At 38.8% G+C, this 26,869-nt stretch overlaps 1 protein-coding gene and 2 long non-coding RNA genes across 4 annotated transcripts in view; 2 read left to right on the forward strand and 1 right to left on the reverse strand.

Annotated features, from left to right (window-relative positions):
• DTNBP1 (dystrobrevin binding protein 1) overlaps window positions 1–17,381 on the reverse strand; it is a 72,531-nt gene extending 55,150 nt beyond the window's left edge. The window contains exons 1-5 of one of the 2 annotated variants that reach the window (XM_040586641.1): window positions 17,239–17,381; window positions 13,730–13,780; window positions 10,038–10,088; window positions 9,131–9,191; window positions 4,648–4,780 (exon numbers count right to left, since the gene is read on the reverse strand). In XM_040586641.1, coding sequence (XP_040442575.1) covers window positions 4,648–4,780; window positions 9,131–9,191; window positions 10,038–10,088; window positions 13,730–13,780; window positions 17,239–17,294 — 352 coding nt within the window. In that variant the 5' untranslated portion in view covers window positions 17,295–17,381. The remainder of the gene's footprint in view (window positions 1–4,647; window positions 4,781–9,130; window positions 9,192–10,037; window positions 10,089–13,729; window positions 13,781–17,238) is intronic. The other variant, XM_040586640.1, reaches the window with a different exon arrangement.
• Window positions 12,472–26,483, forward strand: LOC121084750. Its single transcript, XR_005826867.1, has 3 exons — window positions 12,472–12,552; window positions 12,596–12,600; window positions 26,470–26,483. It is a non-coding gene; the product is annotated as an uncharacterized LOC121084750 (long non-coding RNA).
• LOC121084749 lies at window positions 17,466–25,788 on the forward strand. Its single transcript, XR_005826866.1, has 4 exons — window positions 17,466–17,546; window positions 18,714–18,819; window positions 20,950–20,952; window positions 25,408–25,788. It is a non-coding gene; the product is annotated as an uncharacterized LOC121084749 (long non-coding RNA).
• Window positions 26,484–26,869: the final 386 nt, after the last annotated feature.

Below are 26,869 nucleotides of genomic sequence, written 5' to 3' on the forward strand. Positions count from 1 at the left end.
TTTAAACTGAAACCTGTGTTACCTGTAGTTCTGCAGTAATACAAAAACTGTTAGAAAAGCTAGAACACAGCTGTTTATCAGAAAAAAAATACAGTTTTTAATTCCTGCTACAGTAACTTTAAATGTAGCTTTCCTGCACTTCCCAGCCACCCAAACAACACAAAACACCAAGAAGTACTAAAAATGTTTTTTCAAAGTTCATTCATTTTCTGACTAAAAGGCAAAAAGGCAGAAAACAGAGAGGATGGAAACAATTACATCAAAGAAATTCTCTCTACCTCTACATCAGACAGGGACACCAATTACTAAAAGCTTAAAATGAGCAGTGAAAGTCATCTGTATAAAGGAAGAGCTCAGTTTAGATGCAACACTTGGAAAAACAAAGACTTTACATAATTACAGTTCTACTGGAGCTCAATTTTGATTTGTTTTTAAAGAAAAGTTCTTAACACAGCTAAGATCATACCATTTACATGAAGCTAAAGCAGCATCTTTGCTGAAACTACATAGCAATTATACTAGGATTTTTTTCCTTCTGTATTCAAGCCACTGCCACTTCCAGGTTTACACCTCCAAACTATATGCCTTTTATACATACCTATCTCTTAACTTATACAACAACCCTCTCCACCGAAGTATTCTGCTCTGGAGCCTATGAAAAAGACCAACTCCATGTTGAACAGAAGTTATCTTTACACTGTATTATTAAAATTCCTTGGTTTTACATACATCTCCCAAATATCTTCCCTGATTTTCTTGGTAAAAAATAAATGCCATTTCATCTCAGGCAATGAAACTCATGAAAGCAAGAAAAGTAACAGCAGTTTCTGAACAACCGGTCAACCAGTTAGAAAAAATATTTTGATTAATAATCAAACTTTATTTTCTTTAAACATTTTCCCAACGACAAATCATTACAAATTTACAGCAAAAGTTTTTACAGCTCTCCTAACACTAAAAAAAAAATTAAAATAGAAAAGAAACCACTAAACCCTAGTCTTTTAATGAAATGTGTGTTCTGGATTTCTGCATCACAACACATTTATTCAGCTCTTTTTCAAGAGCGATCAACTGCTAGATGCTAACAAAAAAGAAATTGTTATTTAAATAACCAAACACAATTCAGAAGTGAAAGTTCAAATGCCAGCTCTGAAAAATCTTGATTAATACATTGTCTGGCTTTAAATTCAGTTTTACTTGCAGAATACCTGCTAATATCTAAATCCTGACATAAACCACAATTAATAAATAGATAATAGTAAACTAATGACTTCTCTGCCTCAAAGACACTCTTGTCTTCCCCAAAGAGCCAAGTCTGTGGGCTATTCCTCACTACACTTTTTCCTCCTAAAAGTACTGCTTCAGAGGTTGTCTACAAACTGATGAAATGAAGAAAAATTAAATTATTTAGTCTCAGAATACAAGATGTTGCTGGAAGTATACTGTATTATTCAAACTGGAAAAACCTTTGGCATTTTTATCAAGAAATGAAAAAATAAGTATATTTCATTAAAACACACTTTTTTTGCTTCAAAACAAGTACCCAAAATATGGAGTATTAAGTTCTTAAAGTAGTTCAAATGTTACTAAAATCAAAGTCTTGTTTTTAATTCAAAAGATATTACTATGACCTTATATTTCACAAGTTTTAGTACATTTCCTTAATGTCTGAAAAAGCCATTAAGTTGTCTTTAATCCCACTTAAACAAAGTGAACATGGCCATTTTTTTAAATGCAAATTCTGAACAAATTGGATTGAATTCTGCAAAGCTAGAAAATGGCACCTTTCATACTTGATACACAATCTAAAAACAAAGCATGATCTTCTGCTCAAGACACAAACAAGGATACCTCAAGCAGTGTGAAAAGTTTGTTTCCCTAATGAGTTTTCACATCCATCTAACCCATATTTCAGGAAAAAAAATACTTATTGATGACTAGGAGGCAATGGCTTTTATCTCTGTGTATATATATACAGCTGTATTTTCTTCCCAGTCTAAATATTTTCACCTTACATTGGATCTGTCACCAACATTCATGACTAGCCTTTCTGAAACCAGTATCAAGTTGATGCCCCTGCTCAAACATAAAGCGTATTTCACATGAAGGCAAATATGTCAGATAACGGCAAGCAGATGTTTTCTACAACATCTCAAACAAAAGTTGGCTTAAGTGGTGATTCAAATTCTGGTCCTTGAAAGGACAATAACTGTCCTTTTTGCTTTTACATGAGAGTAATTTTTTCTTCAAAGTTTTCAACAGCAGCTACAAGATGTTGCATACTACAATAACTATCAAATGAAGACACAGACTTTTTTACCTAAAGTGAGGGATGGCAGATAACGTGCATACCTAAGTTAAAGGACGTTATTTATAAAAGTACGAATGAAAATGTGCCTTGTAATACACAGCAAAATCTGAGCAATCTGTTCATACCAATTTTAAGTTGGTCATTATAAAGGCTCATTTCCATTATCTGAAGTATCTTTTGTCAAAAGCAGCCAGGGCTCCCTATCTACTTTCAAAATAGATTGTTTAGGTATTAATAGGTTAGAAGCATACCATGTCACAACACAGAACTATTATTTCTCTGAAATTATGACAATTAGCCACGTTACAACTTGGATGCACTACCAAGGACACAACAATTTACAATTCTATATTCACATACGTTTTTTACAGAATATTTCGCTTGTATTTAAGATTCATAGCCACAGTATTAGTCATCTCTTGGAAAAGTAAATACAGTTAAAATTTATAAAAAGCAGATAGGTCAGAGTTATAAAAAACTAAAAACAGGGAGCTGAATATCGCAGTAAATTTCTGGTAGATCACTTCCAGAAGTGTAGATGTTGAATACGGTATAAATTATACTTTTCAAATAGACTCTATAAAACTTAACAGGAAAAAAAAAACAAATTCAAAAAAACTCACAGTGGTTAGGAGGAACTAATAAAAACCTCTAGGTAAATTACTTGAAATCTGACACACGAGGTGAGGCTAGAAGATTTGGTTCAAATCTCACAACCTTAGCAGTAGACTTTAAAAATCATTGGCCTCCCTGAACAGAGTGGTTAATGCTTCCTTAAATTCTGCTTGTGCAGTATCAAAAATATTCTAGAGAGACTGAGCCTTCTCCAAGTAATTCTACGATCAGGGTGAGATTAATTCTGGTTCATAAAACTATAACATCAGGAATGGGAGGGTAACCCCAATTCATCAGGATTTATAGCATTTGCAGTTATGAACTATAACGACAATTCCATTAGGTTTTTATTATATTGTTTATCTTTGGTCTACCAGTGGACTGCATCACTTCGTGCATGATGATATTAAAATTGGTATTTAAATAAATCATTATTTGAATTGGTATTTCCTTAGAAAATAACTCAGCTTTTCAAAAAGCCAACATTAAATGGTTACCACACATGATAAATCCTTACTAAACAAGGTGGTATAAGAAAACTGTAATACAAAAATGAAATATATTCCTTGGTTCAGAAAGAAATACCAAAGTTATTACCCGCCAACCTAGGAACAAAAGCCGATTTGTGCATATCCAATGACCATAAAAGAATGAGAAATTAGCCTTCTTTCTTTTCTTCACATCAGATGCCAGCAGAAAAATCCAGCCCACCCCACAAAAACAAGAGTTGCAATTACATGAGGAATTTCTGCATACTTCCCAGCTGGTGTAAGAATAGTGCAGGCAGAGTCCCTAGGGAACTTAGCTACTAAAATCCATGCACAGACAGCAGTTTTTCAAAGCTTTAACTTGATGCAACTTGAATGGATTTTCATGGAGGCATCAAGGGGCCTACTGTTGACAGAAAGGCTTGCTACTTGTCAAGTGCTGCATCCCCATTTCAAGGCTCAGTAACACTAAAGGTTTTCAGAGACTAAGAGATCAGAACATTTTTTCCTAATTTCATTTTCAACAGTGGATCAACTGTTTTATATGAGAGGTTTCCAGAAGTAGGCCACTAATTCGTCTTTTCGATTAAATCAACAGATTAACATTCGGTAAAGTTACAAAAAATTGGAACTCATCTAACAAACATAGGGTATTTGGTAATCTTAATATGTAGGATTGCTAGTTTCACCTATGAAAAAGAGGAGTATGACTTCAGAACAGCTTGACCCTGTACACTACCATAAACTACGCAAGCTACTTTTGGAACTAACAATTACTCTCAACAAAAAGTTGCTGCCTTCAGAGTCTCCCAAGCCAGGTAAATTTCTTCCCTCCATCCCCAACAAATGATGATTTAAAACAAACTATTATATAAAATGATACAGACTCAATCAAAGAGATGCAACTACATACATGAGTTTTCACACTACGCATCTTCAAGAATTTTTAAAAAGACTTCAAGAATAATAATTTTCGATTGTTCACACCAAGATATGCAGTTGTAACAATTTATTTTTTCTCCCAAATAATAACACACAGAATTTTAACTGCTGGGAGAACAACCACTACTAATTTTGCTCTTTGGCAAAAACAGTTTGTTTAAGAACTACTGTTTTACAATAGAAAAGATACGTTCAGGAAACAAAAGTAAATTTTATAATTGCAAAGTTCACAACTTCAGACTAATCCTCTGTGTACCAACTTGAATGCTTGGTATGTCTATAAAACCTTACCTAGACTTGCTGTGAGGCATTCCAGATCTGCTAAAAACCCAGGTATTTGTTGGAGCTGATCCTGTAGTTCCACCAGACTGTTCCTTTTCTTCTCCCAGTGTGCGGAAAGCATCACTACTTCGCTATCCACCAGCTGAAACAAACAGGTTCTTTACTTTATTTACAAATTTACGTACCTATTTAAAAGCATCTTGACTAATTTTTAGAACTAATGCATCTGCATAAAGTCAGTATAGCAGCCCTATATAGCACTGCCACTTGTATACTTCTCAAGTAAATATACAACATGCCCAAAAAAGCCCCTGTAGTACGAAATATTTATATAAAAATACATTGATGAAAACATGGTAAGTTATTTCTCAATATATTGATCAATGCAGGAAATATTTTATGGGTTTTATTAACTGTAAATAACACATATCTGGAATTTTGACAGCGGCATTGCACTGGTACACAAGAACAACATTGCAGTGCTGCAATGTAAGGCTTATTTAGATCAATAACTTAGTTTAATGTTGCTAGTCACTAATTTAAACTTAACAAAACTGAAAACTCTGCATATTCAAAATACTCTAGAAAAAATAAAAGGAATGACATTTTTTAAAAGTTGTTTTTATTACAGTCCTGCTCTTCTGCCCTCATGATAAACTTATCTGCATGCAGTAGCTGCAAAGTATGAACACATTTTTACATTAGTTCAGTTTTTGTTGTTTGATTCTTCCTAACTTGTACCATGCAATAGTACAATGAGAAGAGGATACGCTGCTTAAAAGTTTTATTTATTTAGGTCAGATTCTATCAGAAATAGCAAGATCAAGAGACCTTGGGTAACAAATATGTCCCTTATATATGATACTTGAGATGATTCAGTTATGGTTTCCCTTGCTCTTAGTTCCATTGCTCATTCTTCCTCTTGCACACAACTGCAGCCTATGGCTGTATCTGCATTCTGAATTCCCCAGTTCTAGTAGAATTTAGTTGCAGAAAGTAAAAAAGCCTGAGCAATGGGCAAAGGAAATTCTCAAAGATTTACAATTCTACCCACTTCAGACATTCTTCTAGAAGAATGACAACTTCTTCCATTTCCAAATTCTTCTAGCTACCTATCCCTGTCAAAGGGCCATCCTGTTCTACCAGAGCAAGTTTGAAAACTTATTTCAAAGCCTAGTCAGTAATGAAACACTGCAGAAGACCAACATCCTTATTTCAATAAAGCCAAGTCCATTTGTGAGAATGAGGTATGGGATTTATATCAGATAAACAGTAAAGAAAACAAAAAAATTTACCATGAGATGGGGGCAAACACCAGAAGAACATTTCAGCCCAAAGGTATTTAAATACAGCTACAATTATAATCATCTACAAGCAGTATTTTTAGGACAATTTTGTAGATGGAACTGGTAGTTACCACCCATGATTTAACATGGTAAGACTGTAGGCAGCAATTAAAGCTCGACATTTTCACTTTCTCTATTCAACATTTATATATACGACAGCACAAGCAGTTTCTCTGCTATTAGCCAGTACCAGAAGTAGGATACAGGACAAGTGGACCTTTAGCTCTGATACAGTACAGTCAATCTTGTGTGCTTACACAATGCTTATTTCATTGAATGCTGTATTTTCTACTTTTATAAAAAAAGAAACAAACAAAACCCCCACAAACAATCCATATTTTGGATTCTCCCAAAAGCACACATCTGAACTTCATGGAAACTTTAAAGGTCCTTTTGGAAGTTTTTCATTCTGATTTTCCCAAGCAGCCATAATATATGTGATTACAGTTACATTGGCTTTATATATTTATATATATATATGAAACCTCACATTATTTCCAGAACTACAATTTTTAAAGCAAACTGTATTTCAAGTACTACAAAATTGTAAGCAAATAATTTAAGAGACCTAAAAAAAAATTTCACTATGAGCAGTACAAGACACAAAGCCAGCAGAGAGAACTTCATCTCTAATAACTGAAGGTTTTCACTATTAGGCAAGAGAAAGAAGAACATCAGGTAATACCCTTCTTAGGCTAAATACAACTCTTGAAAATACATTAAGCAGTGAGTTTTTCATCCACTGGAAAAAGATACAGAGAAGACTCCTAAGGAAATCTGAAGAGTCAGGGAGGATGCAGCTAGCCAAAATGAAGGTTTCGGCCAGGACAGAGAATCCCACAGCTCAGTCCTGCTCTGCACTGTGGCACAGCTTTAACTGTCTGCCCTTTCCACGGGATTTGAAATGGAATGTCTGGTACAGAGCAATGCACTGGTAGCACTTACTGGAGCTTTTCTTTCCCTTCATTCCAGAAATAAACCACACAACTTGTCATTTTAATTCCAGAGCAGGAAAACTGAACACAATTAGGAGAAAGCACAGACACTTCCTGAGTCTTTTCAGCCAGACAATCAAATCTTGCCATTTCCCGTCTACTAGGAAAGGGCAGCAAACAGTGTCAGTGCAACGACCCTACCCTGATACTAACCACCAACATGCCTCAGCTCCAAATATATTCTATACTTTCCCAGCTCTATCACTGCTTTTGAAGAGCTACAGTAGTAACATACAGCACAATTTTTGCAATTGTTTACATTGCGTCACATTATTTAATGTTTGAATTACACTATTGCTTACATTAGTATTTATTTTTTACACTGCCATTTATCAGCAATGCAATGATGTCTTAAGCAGTCTCAAAATAATATTCCTAGCTAACTTAAAATCTTTCAAATAATGGCAGAAGAGTGCAAAAAACAACCCCCTGAACTTCTGGGTAAGTCTTATATTTACCATAACCTTCTTGTCACACTGACAAAATTGTACTTATCAATAACCTTCTCTAATCTAACATATCCCACAAAAAGACAGTAAACTGACATAATATTTTTTGTCAAAGTGCAAGTAGTATTGCAACTATCTGAAGAAAGGACAGAAGACAGGAAATTCTAGGTGTCCATGTATCCATTGAGAAGTACTTTAAAAGCACTAGGAAATTATCATACTCAATGCTTGTTACAGTAATTGAAATATCAGAAAGTAAACAGGAGAATGAAATTCAGGTAATTCTTATTAGATCATACCTTGTGAGAAACATGATCACATTTCAATTTGTACAATAACTATATTTAATACTTCAAGAATATTAATTGTAGGCCGAGTATCGTCAAATCTGGAAAAGCTGTGAGAAACAAGAGGAACTGTACATTCTGATCCATTCCATCAGCTGCCTATCAAACCCCCACCTTAAAACCACAGTCAGTAACAATGCCACTTGGCATTTTTCCCAAGTAGCAATACAGAGCATTATTTTTCATTATACTGGTTGTACTAGATCCAGCTAGGATGGAGTTAATTTTCTTCATAGCAGCCCATATGATGCTGTGTCTTGGATTTCTGACCAAAACAGTGTTGGTAACGCACCAGTGTTTTGGATGTTGCTGAACAATGTTTGTATAGTGTCAAGGCCTTCTCTCTTCCCCACAGCAAGAAGGCTATGGGTGAGCATGAAGTTAGGAGGGGACACAGCTGGAGCAGTTGACCACTGCCCAAAGGGATATTTCATACCATGTAACACCATGCTCAAAAATAAAACCTAAGGGTTTGGTCTTCCAGTGTAACCATTGCTTTGAGACTGGCTGGGCGTTGGTCTGCTTGTGAGAGGTTGTAAGCAACTGCTTTTGCATTGCTTGTTTTCCCTCTGTCCTTCAATTATTAAACTACCTTTACCTTGAACCATGAGTTTTCTCATTTTTGTTCTTCTTGTTCTCTCCTCTGTCCCCCTGGTAGGAGAGTGACCAAGGCTGTGTGGGTGCTTACCTAGTGGCCAGGTGTCCTGGTTTCAGCTGGGATAGAGTTAATTTTCTTTTTAGTAGCTGGTACAACACTGTTTTGGATTTAATACAAGAATAATGGTGGTAACACACTGATGTTTTGTTGTTGCTAAGCAGTGCTTACCCTAAGTCAAGGACTTTTCAGCTTCCCATGCCCTGCAAGCAAGCAGATGCACAAGAAGCTGGGAGAGAGCTAGCTCAAGGGATATACCATAGTTATGCTCAGTATATAAACTGGGGGAAATCGGCCAATCACTGCTTGGGGACTGGCTCAGCACTGATCAGCAGGTGGTGAGCAACTGTATTGTGCATCACATTTTTCTCCCTCTGGGTTTAATTCTCCCCCCCCTCCCCATCACAATTGCTGCTGCTGCTTCTTCTTATTATTATTATTATTATTATTTCGCTTTATTTCACTTATTAAATTGTTCTTATTGCAACTCACGAGTTTTACCTTTTCCTGATTCTCTTCCCCATCCCACTATGGGGGAGCTGGGGCGGAGTGACCAAGCAGCTATGTGGTACTTAGTTGCTGGCTGGAGTTAAACCATTACACCAGGGTCAACCCAGTAAGCTGGCATTAAAAATTTTTTGTTTAAAATTACTTACACATTTTAAAATATTTGAAGTATGGCATTGTTATTTTTTCTTACCTCTCCAGCTTTTGCACAATCTTTGGCTCCTTTGTGAAGGGCAGCCCAAGCATCTTCATATCTGAAGAGAAGATAGATAAATGACTATTCTTGCAGTGTTCCCCTTACAGAGGAAGAACCACTGTGCTTATATTTGCAGGGACTACCAGAAACAACAGTTTAAAAAGCTGTACACTTCTTTCCGGTATTTACCAAGACAAACATACAGTAAGAAATAATTTCTTTAAAGAAATTATGTGTTCCATGTGTTGTTAAAAAACTAGCTTACATCAAGAGCTAAATGGACCAAGCAATGTTTATAAGACTACACATAAAAGCCTTAAGCAGTACTTGAAACCCAATTTCACTAAGAACATGAAAATAATAAACAAGACTGTGATCAGTCCACCCCCACCCCCCCAAGAAAAGAGTTTTGTTTTGTTTTTTTTAAATAAAGACACAAAGGACATGTATAATGCAGTAGCTTCTGTTACTCAAAAAAACCAAAAAAGTGACTAAATACACATGGAATACACTTTCTTTTCATGGCAATAACAGGCATACTGTGTCTATTATAACAGAATGAAAGCATATCAAATATGTAAAAGTTACAAAACATCAAATTAAAACCATGGGCTGGGCCTCAGTGCTGGTTCCCTTCATCCTTGTGCATTAGATCACGAACTGAAGCCATCTTTCTAATGTTGCTTTTCCTTCAGGACTTCTCTTTCATTAATATGACATAACTTATGGACTGGGCAAGCTTTAAACATATTTAACATTTGGTAAACATGCCCACTCTACTAACTGCAGAACATCCAAAAAACTATTATTAACACTTTGATTTTCTTCTAATTTTTTTTAACCTAATAAAGTTATTTCTGAAATTATAGGGAGCAGACACTAACAAAGAAATGCAAGTTCATACCTGCTCAGTAACTCCAGTCCAGCAGAAAACTCTGGCAAACACTGAACAGTTCTATAAAACAAATTGTAAATATACAAATGTTGTTAATGAACAGAAGGCTGTTATAAAAAATGTATGCACACACATCTGTGTTTGACAGATCTGCTGAGCACAGAAATATTCCCTATTGTTCACTTCCACAAACATTTTGTCAAATCTGGTTTAAAATGCATTACACAGTATCTCTTAAAAGAATATTCCAAAGCTAGGGTTGGCTTTTTTCTCCTTGTTATTTTATGGCAGCCCATTATTATATTTTTTTCACTATGTCCATTAAAAACAACCATTATCAGATAATTTCTCTAGCTGTTAACACCTACACAGGCTGAACATTGTTTCTATCCACTGTTTTAAGTTAAAACATTCTGAAAATAAGACTACTACGCAAGTTCTTATGTCCATCAATAAAGATATTGCACTTAATATACTCTACATTAAAAATAAATACTAAGCTAAAGAACCTTTGCCAGTTTAATGCTCTAATGATCTCCTACTGGATGCATACATTTTCATTAATAACAGCTTAAAATATAAAGGCAACTTATCCTAAGTTAAAGAAAATTAACAATGCAACGTTTTGAAGAATGTATTACAGGAAGATTTCAATGTCATCCAAGATTCATCTCTTGGAAGATTTCCAGAATAGACTGTTCTGCACTGTCATCCAAACAATCTGAATGAAAAAAAACCCAACAAATGCCACAAATATAACCTTTTTTCTTTAAACCAAGTGAAAAGTGATAGAATCAGTGAGGTGGGTAGGGACCTCAGGCAGTCTGTAGAACAACTTTCTGTTCAAAGCAGGACCAGGTATGGGATCAGACCAGCCTGCTCTGCTGGTTTGTCCAGCTGCAACTTGAAAACCTCTGAGGGCAGAAACTTCACAGGCCCTGTGAACAACCTGTTCCACTGCTTGACTGTCCCCATGAGGAAAAAGCTTTTCCTCGTTGCCTTTTCCTGTCTGAACATCTCTCATGTCCATCACCTTCTGTGTTGCCACCTCCTTGATAACCTCTTCATTGGTAATGACAGGCTGCCGCTAGGTCTCTCCAAAGTCATCTATTCTCCAGGCTGAACAAGCCCCAGTCTTAGCCTTTCCTCATATGCAGACATTTCCAGTCCCAACCATCTCGGTGGCCCCTCCACTAAACTTGTTCCAGGTTACCAATGCTTTTCTCACACTGGGGGCCCAAACCGGACATAGCAACTAGATGTGGTGTAAGGAGTGCTGAGCACAGGGGATAACCACCTCCCTCAATCCTACTGCCTGCGGTCCTGTCCATACAGCTCAGAAAGCCGCTGGCCTTCCTCACTGCCAGGCACATTGCTGGCTCGCATGCAGCTTCCTGTCCGCCAAGAGCCCCAGGGTCTTTTCAGCAAAGCTGCTTCCCAGCTGGCCAGTCAGCCCCAGTCTGTGTGGCTGGGGATATTTTTTCTCAGCGAAGGACTGAGGATTTGTGTCTCTTTAAATTCATTAAGTACTTCCTGGTCCATATAATCCTATGGCTTTTATGGGTTGAGCTCCCCAAATTGATCTTCACCCACTACTAGGTAATCTCTTCCTTGAACCCTTTCACTAAGCACAGAGGACTACGAGACCTTGTTTGTGAGGACTGAAGCAACAATGGCATTTGATATCTCAGCATCTACATTTGCTGTCACTAAATCCTCTACCCCATTCACCAGCAAACGCATGTTTTCTTTGTTCAGCCTTTTATTACCAACAGAGGGTTATAACCTCTTCACATCCTTGACATCTCCTGTAAATGTCAATTCTAGGTGAGCTCTGGCTTTCCTAAGAGTATTCCTGCATGCCAAAGAAGTTATGAAGAGGGTATCAAGAAGTCATCCCTGATACCCTCCAGAACTCCTGTTGACTGCATCCTGCTGTGTTGTCTTTTCACCAGATGACAAGGAAGTTAAAGACCCCCCCCAACACCAGTTGTCCTGGTTTCAGCTGGGATACAGTTAAGTCTCTTCTTTAGTAGCTGGTGTGAGAACATGGTTTGGATTTGGTGTGAGAACAACATTGATAACATACTGATATTTTTCAGTTGTTGCTAGGTAACGTTTATACTAAGTCAGGGACTTTTCAGTTTCTCAGGCCCTGATAGCAAGAAGGTTGGAGGTGGAGGGGCCTGGCAAATTGGGAGGGGACACAGCCAAATCCAAACTAGCCAAAGAGATGTTCCATACCATATGACATCATGCTGTGTGTATATATGCTGGGGGAAGGAGAAGGAAGGAAGGGACATTCAGCATTATTGCATTTGTCTTCCCAAGTAAGTGTTACGCATGATGGAGCCCTCCTTTCCTGGAGATGGCTGAATGCCTGTCTGCCAGTGGGAAGTAGTGAATTAATTCCTTGTTTGGCTTTGCTTGCGTGCATGGCCCTTGCTTTGCCTATTAAACTGTCTTTACCTCAACCCATGGATTTTCTCACTTTAACTCTTCCAGTCCTCTCCCTCATCCCTCTGTGGGGGCAACGAGCGAGTGGCTGCGTGGGGCTTTGTCACTAGCCAGGGTTAAACCATGACAAATGATTGAGAATTCCTCGAGTTGTTTAGAGAAGACATCATTCACTCCCAGATCAGATGATCAGGAACAAACTCCCATCTGCAATGCCACCCTTACCGGCCTCTCTGCTCCTCACTCACAAGCTCTCAGCTATCCTCACAACCAAGCTAAGATACATTTGTCCCAGAACTTCATCAGCAAAAAAGTAACCCCAGCATTCCCCTATTTGTAGTGATTCAATTGGTTCACCCAGTGCTTTGCTCAAAAAGTGATGGATATTTACAGTACACCATCTGAACCAAACCATTATGGACTGGAAACATACAGAGAAGGGAGATGCCTAAAACAGTTTCAGCCAAACCTTCACCCTTTCTTAGTTTAGTTTCTGTGTCTTGTCAATGCAACCAGTCTTCTGCTAAAAAAACCTTTACAACCAAAACATCAAGCTTCAGAACTTAATACAGTTTATTTCAGATGCCTTACTTTTTGTCCAGGGATTGTTTTAAAACTAATTTGTGCCTACATGCTGTGTTTTAGTAAGAACATGCTTCAGACTATAGCATATCTGAGCTTATTTGAAGAAGCCACATTCACAGACACCACTTAAAGACATTAAGTAGTCTCCCTACAGTTTACACAAGTTGAAAGAATGAATATACTAAAATGCAAAAGATAAAAAAACCACACCACAATTTTTAAATCTTCCTGAAACAGATAATTGAAGTACTCCATTATACATGTATTTTCCACAATAAAAAGGTTTATATTTCTGTTCTTACACTAAAAAAACTGAATTAGTTTTACTACATGAGAATCACAGATTGTAAACAATTACATTTCAGTGTACTGCAACCTGAATCTTCTATTAAGTACTACAATAATTTTGACTATTCACATAATTTAAATACTCATTTATAAATTGATTGATGGCCATCAGAAATTATTTAGGCCTATCAATGAAGGTTTATTAAACAAAGTATTTCCCCCAATATTACGAGTAAAACTTTTGTCAAAATAAGACTGTAAAATTATATACAAACACTGTTGTAACTGGCACCTATATACGAGCCATGTTAAATTTTGCTTTAACAAGAGCATCCTAGATCAATGCTATACATTAAGAGATTCAGAAGTACCTCTGCCTGCTTTTTTTTGCTTCTCTTGATTTGTCACCCAAAGTCTTCAACCTACAAATAAAACCACAAAACCATCAGACATTTCCAACACCAAAAACAGAGAACTTGTTTGAACACGTGTGTTAATTCCAGTCTATTGTAGTTAATCTTGTTTCAGCTAAATTAAATTTCCCCTCATTTTATGGAGACTGTCATATGAAATGATTTCTACTGACACTGCTTATAAATTATGAGATTTTTCTACAAGTGGATCAGGCAATTGGGTATAAAAAGTTTAATGGAAGCTATATATGCAAGTCATTCAGCTCTCAACACTGTTTCCTTACCAGACAGGTATTAAAGATCTGCATAGAAATAACAAATCCAATCCTGAAGAACACCCTTTAGAAGATGACCTATGCGCCAAGGAAAAGCATGACAGTCACACAGACACGTGTACCCACTTGTCATAAGTCTGCCAATACAAAACCAGCACGAGCACAACTTTTCTTCTGCCAGCTATCAGAATCTCCAGCAGCATCAACACAACGCACTGCTACTGAGCATATCTGAGGCTTGTTTCACCTATGGCCAATTTCAAACTGACTGGTATCTTGCTCCTAAGAAACTAAAAGCAAACCAACCAGCCAAAAAAAACCCCAACCAACAACCCACATACACCAGTCAAGCTGGCACTGTAGAGTGAGAACCAAAACCTCCAGCTATTCTGTCCTCAGCCTCTATGCCCTCTGGAGTTCCAGCTGTCCAGGACAGCAAGGGTTACGAAGAAACAAGGGACACAGACACAAGCAAGATGGAAACAAGCTATGAGTGCCAAAATCCTCCACACATGACACAGAGATACACAATCCTGAGTGATCCAGTGTCTGAGAAACACCCCAATATACAAAAATTCAGGCTGCTTCCAGGGTGAGCCAAATAACTCACCCAGTCTTGACCACCACCAATTTCCAGAAACTCAAAGAAGAAAACTCAAAGCTCTACAGCAAAATAGGTGGTTAAGTTTGAGGAAAGACATGCTAAGGCAGATTTCCATTCCCTGTTACAGAGCTGTTTGTTATAGTCAAGCCATGTAGCAACAACCTCAGCACACTGATGAAGAGCAACACTGTTGCAGAAAGCACTGCGATTTTGCCTTTCTCCCCTGTCATGTTCCCCAGTACACACCCCAGCCTGTAATAGCAGTGCTCCTCTGCATACAGGGATAGAAGGAATTGCTGGGTCACAACTACCAGTTCTCTTAAGAGAATATCTGCTAGGCAGTCAGAAGTAAAGGTTGAAGGATTTTTCATTAGACTACACAGTATCAACTTCCTTTCAGCAGTGTTCTCTGTACAAAGTAGAGGTAGTACAAGCCACATCACTCAATCTGGCAGAAGTACACAAATCACTGCCTGAGCACAGACAAGCACAGCTCACTGTTCTGTTGTTGGTTTTGTGTTTTGGGTTTGTTTTTTTTTTTCTTCCTCTCCTCCTGGAAATGATTGCTTGCAGGTAAATGGGTCAAAATTCAGATACCTCACTCAGAGGATACACAGAAGTAGACAGCAGACACAGCTGAGCAAAGAGGAGCTCATTTCTTTGTACACAGAAATAGCTAATAACCCTAAACTGTTTTTTCTTTAGGCCACACAACCCCAGATTTAATTGTTTTTAGCTGTACATAAACATTTCTTTATTCCTTTGGAAGTGATATGATTTTCTTAGAAGCCCTGGAAAAGTTTCTCCCTTCCTATGTTTCAAGAAATCCAGCTGTTCCACTTTGTGTGGAAATTAACATGTAGTTAACAAGTTGGCCACTTTATTGACACCAGAAATATTTTCTTTGGGTTTTGACCACTTTGAGCTAAAGTCTTAACAGCGTAAAACTACTTCTATTACCAGTTTGGTGGGGTAGGAAACAAGAGTAATCCAGAACGCTATGGCATTGAGGTTGGATTGTTTAGGAAGGGAAAGGGACCAAGCAGGACAAGTCATGTTCTGGCCTGAACGCACGGGGACAGTACAGGAAAAACACTGATGCTCTCCACACCCTCTGCTACTATGGTCTGAGATACAGGTTCCCAATGGCAACAAAGACGACATTGCAGATGAAAACAACACTTAAAGACAGGACACTCCAAGAAGGGCCCATTAATGGAACTGCTAAAACACAACGACAGAAATGATGAAATCAGAGACTGTTCTCAAAACAGAACAAAACATTGCAATACAAGAAAGGAGACAGATTAGAGACTACATAGAAACATACTGACTCCACTGCAGCAATACATGGAGATACACAGTTAAATGATCATCAGATCCAGAGCATGTTATGACTTTTCTGTTGTCCTCTTTCATCATGTAAAAAACACCTTTTGGAAAAGAACCTTCCCTTGTACTGAGGCATCAAACTCTGAGAGAATTCTAAAAGTAACAGCAAAACACATAGACTTCAATAAAGCAATGCCTTTGGCTGTATTCTTAAGACATTGTAACATTTAATTACTGTTTGCTAATATGAGACAGACAATGTATAAGCAATTTATCTGGTTGATTGGTAGCTTATTCTATCAATTTCTGTGGATCATCATATAGTGATGCAAATAAGTCATTATAAACTATTTTAGTTTTTTTAAGAGTACACAAACATCCATCACTATACATAAATATTTACTGTAGGGGTATTATAAGGCAGCCTCAACATTTCCAAAGCCCATGCAGTTTTTTAAAGTAACTGACTACAGCACGATACTCTCCTGCGGGGCGTTATGAGCTGACAGTTTTGCAGCGCAGGCATGACCTTGTGCTCCAGCCATCCAGACTTCAGTAACGCTCGTTTGGACCACCTGCCTGAACTTAAAATACCACAGATACCGGGCCCATCTAATAAAAACCTTGTGAGGCAACATAGGAAGAATATCTTTCCGTTTTTTAATGCAAGCAAAGGGCTGCTGCGTCCGTTTATCCTGTGCGCCTCCCCCCCCCCCCCCCCCCCCCGCCAAGTGTTTTCTCCCAAGGGAAGAACAGCTCTTCATACGCCGGAGTGCGGCGGTGCTCTTTAAGCGATTACGTGAGTCCATAAAACCTTGAAGGTCAGTTACTTCATAAAACATTCAAGAGCGTTAATTGACCCGATTCATATCTCCCTCACTAGCTCGGCACAGCAGTCTCTTTCTTCCCCCGGCCCGCAGCTGCCTCCCGGGCGCCAGGCACCCCCCGCCTCCCCGGGCCGCCGCACCGCGGCCAGGGCTGGCCCGCCGCCATGAGCCGCTCAACCGGGGCGGGAAGGGTGGGCGGATGAGACCCCCGGGCCGCGCTCCAGGCAGCGGGGCGGGCGCCAGGGCAGCCGCGGTGAGAGGGAAGGGACCGCGGCCGGGGGTCCCGCCTGCGCAATCGCCTCCTCTCCCGCCCGCCGGGCCAGTCCCCGCCCTCACCCAGCCCCCGGTCACCTGCTTCCCCCTCCCCGCCCGGCTGCGGACCCCGCTTCCCCCCCAGCCCCACAAGGCCAGCCCGGGGGCACCACCCACCCGGCGGTGAGGTCCTGCTGGACGCTCAGCAGCCGCTCCCGCAGCGTCTCCAGCATCGTCGCAGCCCTCCCGGCAGCAGCGGGGCGCCCGGCTCCCGCCTCCCCTCAGCGGCGGGCGGGGCGGGCCTGCGGCGGCCAGGCCCCGCCTCGCGCCCAGCGGAAGGCCCGCCCCCTCCCTTCCGGTGGGGGGGCTGGGGGCGGGGCGGGCGATGTGAGTTGCCTCACTCTCGCAGAGGGGAGATCGGTCTCTCGGTTTGGGTTCCCGATGCGCCAGTAGCGCCGGGTAGAACGGCCTTTAAAGCCCAGGAGGTATCGAGGGTAGATATTGAGAAGCACTTGGATCCCTTCAGTTGTAGCTAAAGGCTTTTTAAAGATTCCAGTGAGCTCCTTGGCAGGTTGGGGCCCTCGCCTTCAGGGTTTGGCGTCAGCAGTAGTAGCATGGGAGTGAGCTCAGGGAGTCAGGCTTTGCAGCAGTATCTGCAAAGTCTGGAAAGCAAAACCACTGGATCTCACATTGCTCAGTTCTTGGAGTAAAAGATAGATGATAACATTTCAAAAGTCCTTGCAAAGCGCATAGTTGAACTGTGTTTGTCTGTGTGGCCCACTGTTTTCTTTGGAGACTGCCAGGCTTTTATAGATATTAATGACTCTTGAAAAGAATGGAAAAAAAAACCAGCAACCCAATAATGACTGTTAGTTATTACCAGTAGTCAATAATGCAGTTAAAAGTTTTAATGAAGCTTCTAGGTACTATCTATTCAAATAATAACTTACAAGTCACTCAGTTAATCTTGAGACAGTTTAAGTGAAATCACCTTTACAGAACAACTGGATGACTGTTTACAGTCACAGGGAGACTCCTACCCTGTGTGTTTTCAGTTAGTACTTGAGGAATGTGGACCTATGATTTAGATGAATCTGGGAAATTTTTAACTTTGCATCTCATTGAGACTTTGATTTTTACATAAAGCTGCTGAAATTTCAAAGTCAAAACATTTTATTTGTTAACCAAATCAGCTTTGGTTGATTTTTTAAAAAAAAAAAAAAAAAGTGGTGCGCACTGAAATTATTTGGTACAAGGAGAATGTATGTAGAGGGGAGCTGGGGTATATGTCATTCAATATTGCAGAAGTATACTCAAGAGTGGTATGAGGTCCATTGAATCAACTGAAAAATTGACACCATAACCACATTCACTCTCTGCTTGTGTGCTTTTTAGAAGAATATGGGACTTATAGGTTGTTTCTGATGTGGCTCATTGAAAACCAGTATTGCTCTTTGGCCTTATTACAAGTTAAAAGCTAAATGCTTGCTAAAAAAATATAAAAATAATTAGGTTGATCTTTCTAAGCATTGAAACGGATGTATCTCACCTTGTCTTGAGGTCACAAATACTGTTTTCATGGTAGACTGCATATGAAGTTCTGTAAAAGAACATATGACATTTTGACAGTACTTTTCTCTTGCTTGGCCTAGAAACATCTGAAAGTAGACACCTTCCACTTCCCTGAGCAGTTAGCTCTTCAGACTAAGAGGGCTTCGAAGGACTTGAATCAACAATTTTCTTCTGATGTATTCACAGGTATGCATTATGAATGCTGACAAAAGCTGTGCAATCTGGCCTTGGGTAATATATATGTTATGGGAATTGAAGTCTTTAGAAAACAAGGCAGGGGTTTTAACCTTTAATCTTCACCTTTCCTTTGAGAAGACATATGATTTTCTTCTGTGTTACATATTTACAATTTTCTTGTGAATGTTTTTGTCAGCAGTGACTAATAATTCACAGTGAGTAAACACTTTTAGACTCCATTGCTTCCTTTGCAGTTAAAAAGAAACTGTTCAAAGACTGCTGTCTTGTACACTTTCATTGCCATCTCTGTGTAGAATTTGGGAAAAGAAACGCGTTGAGGTGGTGTTAATAGTCACAGTAATCCTAGAAGTACAGGCATGGAAGAGACTTCTAAGAGCACATGCTGTGCTCAAGGGCTGTGGTGAATTATAAATAGACTATGCAGAGTTTTGTTTAACTAGTTTTTTGGAACTTAAAATGAAGGAGATTCTTCAAGCTTAAGTTATCAGCTCACATTTTTAGTTTGATCCTTTTTGTTTCTAGAGTAAGCCCAGTTCCTTATTTTTTTCCTTGTAGTCACTTTTCAAACTTCTTGTTGGTCTGACCTGGACATTCCCTGGTTTGTCCAGAAAGTACAGAGCTACAGCATTTCATCACTGAAGGCGAATTACATGGCTTAATTCAGAGCCCCTACATAAGTTAAGTATTTAAACTAATTAATTAATATTAAGGTACAATAGCAATTAATTTAGCAAACAGACAACTGTTCATCTGCTTGATCCAATGTAAATTATTACTTTTTCAGGCAGCAAGACAAACTTTTGAGACAGGAACATATCCTTCAGGTGTTAATTCAAAACAGTACCACCTAAAATTCTGTCAGAGCCTTTGGATCAAGTTTTCTAGAGATAAAGTTAATGCTAAATAACTTTTTAATATCAAGCACCTGTTCTCATTTAGTAATTAAGTAGTTATTTGATAGTAATTATGACCTGAATTTGAGCCTTCCTAGTTCTTCTGCTTCTCAAGTATTAACACAGGTAAAATCTTATGCGAGTATCCTGTAAGTGGCTAAACTGGTCTCTACAACAAAAGCATAAGCTTTCTATGCTTTGCATGTCTGTAGAGAACAGTGATATAAATTGGTAGCAATAAATATTTAAAGTAAAAAGCACAGAGATGTATTTGACTGGATAACCGAAGTGGTAAATGAAGATTTCTTTACTGTTCTAGATCAGCAGCCCTTGGAGGCTTAAGTTAGGTTACATTTCTGTAAGAACTTAAGCTGACCAAAGTCACCTCTAGTCCTACCTTTGCATGATTCCACATTTTCCTAAGCTTTAGTGATGCCAGTTTAGGCTGACATTACGTTAAGACTGCTCTGGGGGATGATACTGCAAAGAGACTAGGCTCATCCCCATTAAGCTCTGCAGTGAAAGACAGGATTAAATACTTCCCCCTTCTGTTGTTCTGATGTGAAACTTAGTTTGGTTAGATGTCTGTCTGCTCTATGGCGTGATCTCTGATTCTGAGTGCACTTGTAGGCTCCAATATGACATTTCTAAACTGACTAGAAATAGTAAAAAAAAAAATCTCAGCCCTTCAAAATTTCTCAAGTTTGTGGAATTAGTTTTGTCATCTTCTCCTCAGTCTTGCTGGTGGAAGCTGGTTTGGCCTTCATGTAATTTTTGAATGCTTGAAGTGGAAGTGCTATGTTAGGTATAGCTTAGAAGACATGCTAAAGTCCAGTGAAACTGAATTCTGCTGTCATTAAATAGTAAAAATGTCATTCTTGGACAAGTTTTCAATTTCTTTCAAAATAATGCAGGTGGTACAAAATAACACACAACATCCGTTCAGTTCAAGATGGGAACAAAGTTCAGATTTTCTGAGTCAGAACCAAATACCAGCTCCTCTGCTGCTTTTTCAGTCATGAATTCACGTCATGAATTTGAATCCAAGTTCCATTTCTCACATCAAAAAATTGCATGCAATTTTAAATGGTTTAAGGTGCCAGGTGAGGTCACTGCTGGAGACCAGCACCCCTACAACAAAGTTCAAACAGAGACTGAAGATCTAAGCCTGGGAGGACTTCCTGGACCTGTGGTTAGAGGATGTGGCTGGAAGCCACAGGTGAAGTTGGTGAGGGCCGTTAAGTACCCTCAGGGCTCTGACACAAGGCAGGAGACGTTTACTAATTGTTGATCAATGGAGCTCCCTAGAAACAACTTGTGTCAAATGACAGAGTTCTTGCTTTAATCTTGTGACATTATTATCACGCATACAGTGGGGTAGGTGGGGAGAATTAAAATACCGGAGGGACGGCTTATGGTTAAACCAACAGCATGATTTAACAATCTCTCTTTATTTTCAGATTTTTGATTGCAAATTCCATAATTTTTTAGGTTAAAAGATTTGTAGAATATGATTAGAAGTTGACTAGTGGACATCATAGCTCTTGGACTCTATACGTAGTTTATTTTCCTAGCTAGCTCTATAGTGATATAAAGCTTAAATGTTGTTAGAAATAGCCAAAATAAACTTTAATTCTAAAGCTCTACTACTTTTAATTGATAAAAGCTAAAAATGAAGATGTGTATTAAGGTCTGATACAGCATTTCTTGCAGAAATTGCATTGCATGCTGATAAGAAAGGTTGGTACCTACTGAAGAGTTTAGTGTGCCCAAAGCGTCAGCAGGATCACGTGACGTAAGCGGAAACCAAATTTGAGCATTACATCATAAGAATCGTCTGTCATAGTCTCACCTATACTGAGGCCTATTACTATTTCTAGCAGCTTCTAAGAGCTCCCTTCTCCAAATTAACCTTTATAGCTTCCTAGTAAGAGTTAATTTCTGCTCTTACCTGTACTACTAACTTGTTTTTTTAGAAATGTAACAAAGTCTCTGCAGCTGACACAAAGGTCTTAAGTTATATAACTATAGAATATCCTTTTATCTCAATAAAGCAAGTTAGTTTGAGGATTTTTTTAAATCATTTTTATTTTCTTCTCCTGGAATCTAGCACAAGAAGATATGGACAGTAATCATTGCCAGTCCTAGTGAGAACTGGAAGAATAATTTCTGTCCCACAAGTAAAAATATTCTTAATTTGGTTCATACAAGAACAGCTATGCAACTTAATATTCCAGGTTAATATAAATTAAAAAAACTGGTTTAAATGTTAACGTTTTAATGGACCACCATTCTGACAGCATGAAAGATATTTATAAATCTGTATTTAATATTTTTCTGTGGAAAATTTGAAGATTGGCTTAGTATAAACTGCAAGTTTGTATGTATAGTACCCTGCACTAAGATAATGATTAAAAACATAGAATGGAGTTGGAATTAATAAGCCCAGGTAGGTGTTGTAAATGAGACTTGACTGGAGTACAAGATAATCAAAGCATGTTACTTCAGTTTTACTGTTTCTATGAAAGAGACTTTGGAGGGGGGGCACGCTACAATGGTAGAGATAAATAATGATGAAATTCCCTGGTCCTCATCTCCCACTTTTCTTAGATAGTATCTGATGATTGTAGACGTGATAAATTGCTACCTTTCTGATCTGTAGGGGAAAATTGGGAGTGGGGGGAATTGATGTCTTAGCAGAGTTAGGAAGTTAAACAGATCCCTTCTGCAGGATCCTCATTGCTGAATCTGATATTGGGAAAGAGACAGGAACACATACCTGGGGACAGACGTTTCCAGGGGAAGCGTGTAGTTATACCTGGCTGGATGTAGTGGGAAAACTGGTCCTGAAAGGAGTGACTGTCTCAATGTGGCTGCTGTTCCTCTCCTGTCCTGAAACCTACCCAGATTCAGTGGGATGACTTTGTATTTTTCTGTATCTTCTGTCATGGTAGTGTTCAGTCACAGAGATGGGAACAATAATTTTGCTGTTACTGCTCAGGTGGCAGTTTCAAGGTGTTTCAAGGTGGCAGAGCTTGAAAACTGCATAGAATGCAGGACATGGGCTCCTGCTGTCTTTCCTTTGTCCTCTTTTATGCCTTCACTTTATTCCTAGTCTTTTATCTTTTTGCCTTTTTTTTAAATAGTCAGCCAAGACCCTCCCATCTTTGGTGCTGCTGTTGTCAGTGAGACAACCAAAGACAAAATGTTGAACCTGCTGCTGCTTGAAAGTCAGATGTAGTACTGCACAGTAAGATCATGTGTTCTGGCTGTTTCTCTGACAGTGAGCTTGGAAATGAAAGTTCAGACTGAAACTATATTTTCTACTCTTACTGAAGTTTTCTGTCCTTTTAATGTGCTTTTGCTAAGAAAGTATCATTGGAATAGATCAGCAATGGCTCCAGACTACTTGAGCTCATTTTATCTTTTCCCAAATTAATTGAATTGACCTTATCTCTGACATTATTTAAATGACCACGAAACACGATTTTCAATAACAACTAATAGGAAGGATGCTTCAAAACTGAGGACTTTATTTTAAAAGTTGTAATTTGGATTCTCTCAGTATATTGAAACTTCTGTACAATTAAATTCTTTGAAGTTAATACAACAGCTTCCTAAAAGAAAGCAAGGATGGTAACTTCAGCTACGAATGTAGTTCAAAGTGTGCCGATTTTGAGAAAAGGACAAAATATGTCATGAATTCGCTGGTTCCACTAGAGGGCACAGCTGTGTATAGAAAAACAAGAGAGAGAGAGCTACTAGTATTCATTTCTCTGGAAGTGCGTGTGTCTTAAATGAGCAAGATAATACTGATCACGTGTTAAGTACAGTTCATGGCTTATTTCTTCTCCGAAGAACACCTTAAAAACTGCTACGGGTTTGAATGGCATCAAGCTCAATGTGCAGTGGTCACCTTGTATTTGACAGTCACAGTGTTGCTTTGATAAGCTCCTTTCTCCTGGTTAAGCAGGGTGGGGAGATCCGTGTTACACTGTTTTGCTTGAATTTTTATGGACAATGCAGGTGATCTTCAGAAAAAAAAAGCAGAGACAAGAGCCTTGTGTCCCTGTCTCCTAGCAGAATACTAGGTTATACTACTTCCAGCGACTCTTGCATTGCACTTCTGTTGAAATGATCTGAAGGAATGCACTTCATAGTAACTGATTTCAAAAGAAGCGATGCTTCTGTGTCTTTGGGAGGGCGATCCCATGATCTTACAAACAGCAGCTGCCTATTTCAGACAGGTTTAGCCTGTTAATTAGAAGACATTTGTGTAGACTGCATAGCTTGTATAACTAATCTTGACACTGTTGTCAAGGAAATAAAAAGAGATGTATTAAGTATGAATGAATGCTGTACAATAATATTTGGAGTAGTATTAAGCATCTGCTATTTTCTGTTGTTCATGTGTGTAATTTTGCTGGAGTAGGCATTGTATCATATGATTAGATGTTCCTCTAGGCTATAAAGCATAACTGGTTTATTTGAGGAAGAAGTCATGTGTTCTCCTTGTCGTTGCAGTGCTGGAAAATGCTGGTGTGAGTGTAGCTACACTCGGCGGGATGAGGGAGAGTGCTTTAGCAAAGGCTGTATCTTTTGAATGTGTTCCGGGAGGGACACCCCTTTTATTGCTGTTTGCTGTGTCAGCACTAGGAGGCTCTACTGGTGTCTCTGTGCTGGTGTAAGTGAAGCAACAGAAACGTTGTTCACAGAGAAGGGACTGCAAAAATGCGAGGAAACTGCTGCGAGTGGATGGGATGTGTCATGAAGCACAAGGGGGTTTTAGTCGAATAAGATACACATTTCCCCAGCGCTTACTGTTCTATTTAAGTTCTTGTGTATTACTTCCAATTTTCTATTAACATGACCAATTTCTGCTCCCCTGGATGTCAGAAGCATGGTTTGAGGGAAGTGGAATGGGGCCCAGAGTGAGATTCTTGAAGGACAAGCATACTATGTGTCAGTTTTATTGATCAGAGGCAATTAGCTCAGCCAAACCCAATTAGGACACAGTTTTAGTTTTTTACACACAGACATTAATCGCTCATTATCCAAGTGAACTCTAAAGGGAATTACTACAGGCTGACAGAATAAAATGGCTGTTCCTTTGCTGTTAATGGAGGAGTTTTCTAGATTTTTATTTGGTACTAAACTGCTAATTTCACTGGCTTCCTCTTACATTATATCTGCTTTTGTTTTTTGGATTTTTTTTCCATTAACAAGATCTTAATCATCTGTCATTCTGGCCTTTCTGGTGACAAGTATCATCCTGTGAGTGAATTTAATTACTTTTTTTTAATACCGTTAACTCCTCCCCTTGTTTTCTGCTCTTGCTTAAGGCGATTTTTGTTGAAGCCTTCTGGCTGACTGCCTAGCATTTGGCTAATAACTCTGTGCAATTGTCAACTTCATACTGTTTCAGCATTTGAAATGGAATTCTCTTTCCTCAGTTTATATGGGTCTGCCGTTTACTAGTCCATTATGCACAGAATCTAATCCATTTATGCTGTAAGTAGCTTGGAGACAGAGCTTTTTTTTTGTTGGTCATCACATTATGTTTTATTTATTGAGCATAATTCAGTTTGATTGAAATGAAATAGTCATAATGGTTCGTGTACTGTTGCAGAACTTTCTTATCACAGTGCTTTTTGTCAATTTGATTTATTTTGTCTATTTACAGTTGTGACAACGTAGAGTTGCTTTACTGGCTACAGCAGAAGTACCTCATCCTCCTGGAAAGCACTCCATATTTCAAATTATATAGCTTCAGGGTGGACACAAGAATTGCATAGGCGAGTTTTGATTTGAAGTGTAGTCTGCTTGCTCTCAATTTTATTTTTTTAGGTATACTTTTCATTTGGAAAGCAGCTGTCATTGCTGGACATTGCATAGACAAGTGCTGTTCATATGAAAAACACTTGAGACAGAGAGGCCAAATGCTTGTATTTAGGTGCCTGCAGTTACAGAACTAGCTTTTGAGGTCAATAAAAGTGGGATGTGCCCATTCTGCCACATCTAAAAATAAAGCACTTCAGTGCCCAATTTAAGGCACTATGTTTGATCATTCTGGCCTGTATATCCATGTACACAAAATGGAAAAACTGAATTGGACTTGTTTGTTGATGATACACTGCTGTGAGAGATAGTATTGACTTCTATAGGAAGTCTTCATGGGCTGGTGTCCTCATTTCAGCTGGGATGGAGTTGATTTTCTTCTTAGTAGCTGGTGCAGTGCTGTGTTTTGGCTTTGGTGTGAGAATAATGTTGATAGCACGCTGATGTTTTTAGTTGTTACCAGGTAATGTTTATACTAAGTCAAAGACTTTTCAGTTTCTTGGGCCCTGCCAGCAAGAGGACTGGAGAGGCACAAGGAGTTGGGAGGGGACACAGCCAGGACAGCTGACCTGAAGCAGCCAAGGAGGTATTCCATACCACGGGACATCATGCTGGGTATATAAACTGGGGGGGTTGGCCAGGCTGTGCCGATCGTTGCTCAGGGACCGGCTGGGCACCAGTCAGCAGGTGAGCAGTTGTACTGTGCATCACTTGTTTTCTTTTCTCCCTTCCCTTTGGATTTCATTCCTCTCCTTCTTTCCCTTCTTTTCATTTTAACTGTTATTGTCATTATTATTATTATTGATTTTTCATTTTTATTTTATTTCAATTATTTAATTGTTCTTATCTCAACCCTTGAGTTTTACATTCCTTTCCGATTCTCATCCCCATCCCTTTGGGTGAGGAGGGAGTGAGCGAGTGGCTGCATGGCACTTAATAACCGGCTGGGGTTAAACCACAACAGCTGGACTTTGCAGGAATGAGAGAGTGAGGTTAATGTTGTTCAGACCAAACCTCTGACATAGGATGCATGGGAGGCTTAAAGACACTTCAGCAAAATGAGTATATTAAACTGAGAGAGAGAAAATACATTGCCGTTAGAGATGCATCTGAAATCTTGCCTTTTCCCAGTAGCAGAGATAAAAAACATTTGTGGCAGAGTAAGGGAACTAGGTAAGGCTTGAAAATATTATTTTTGTTCTCAGAACAGTATAAATGTTATTCAGAACCAGAAAACTTTCCTCTAAGATAGTCCCAAGCTTTCAAAATATCATTTCTACTGGGAAAAGACAATAAAAGTAAACCTA

This window comes from Falco naumanni, chromosome 3, assembly GCF_017639655.2.
Source record: "Falco naumanni isolate bFalNau1 chromosome 3, bFalNau1.pat, whole genome shotgun sequence".
Classification (NCBI taxonomy): Eukaryota; Metazoa; Chordata; class Aves; order Falconiformes; family Falconidae; genus Falco; species Falco naumanni.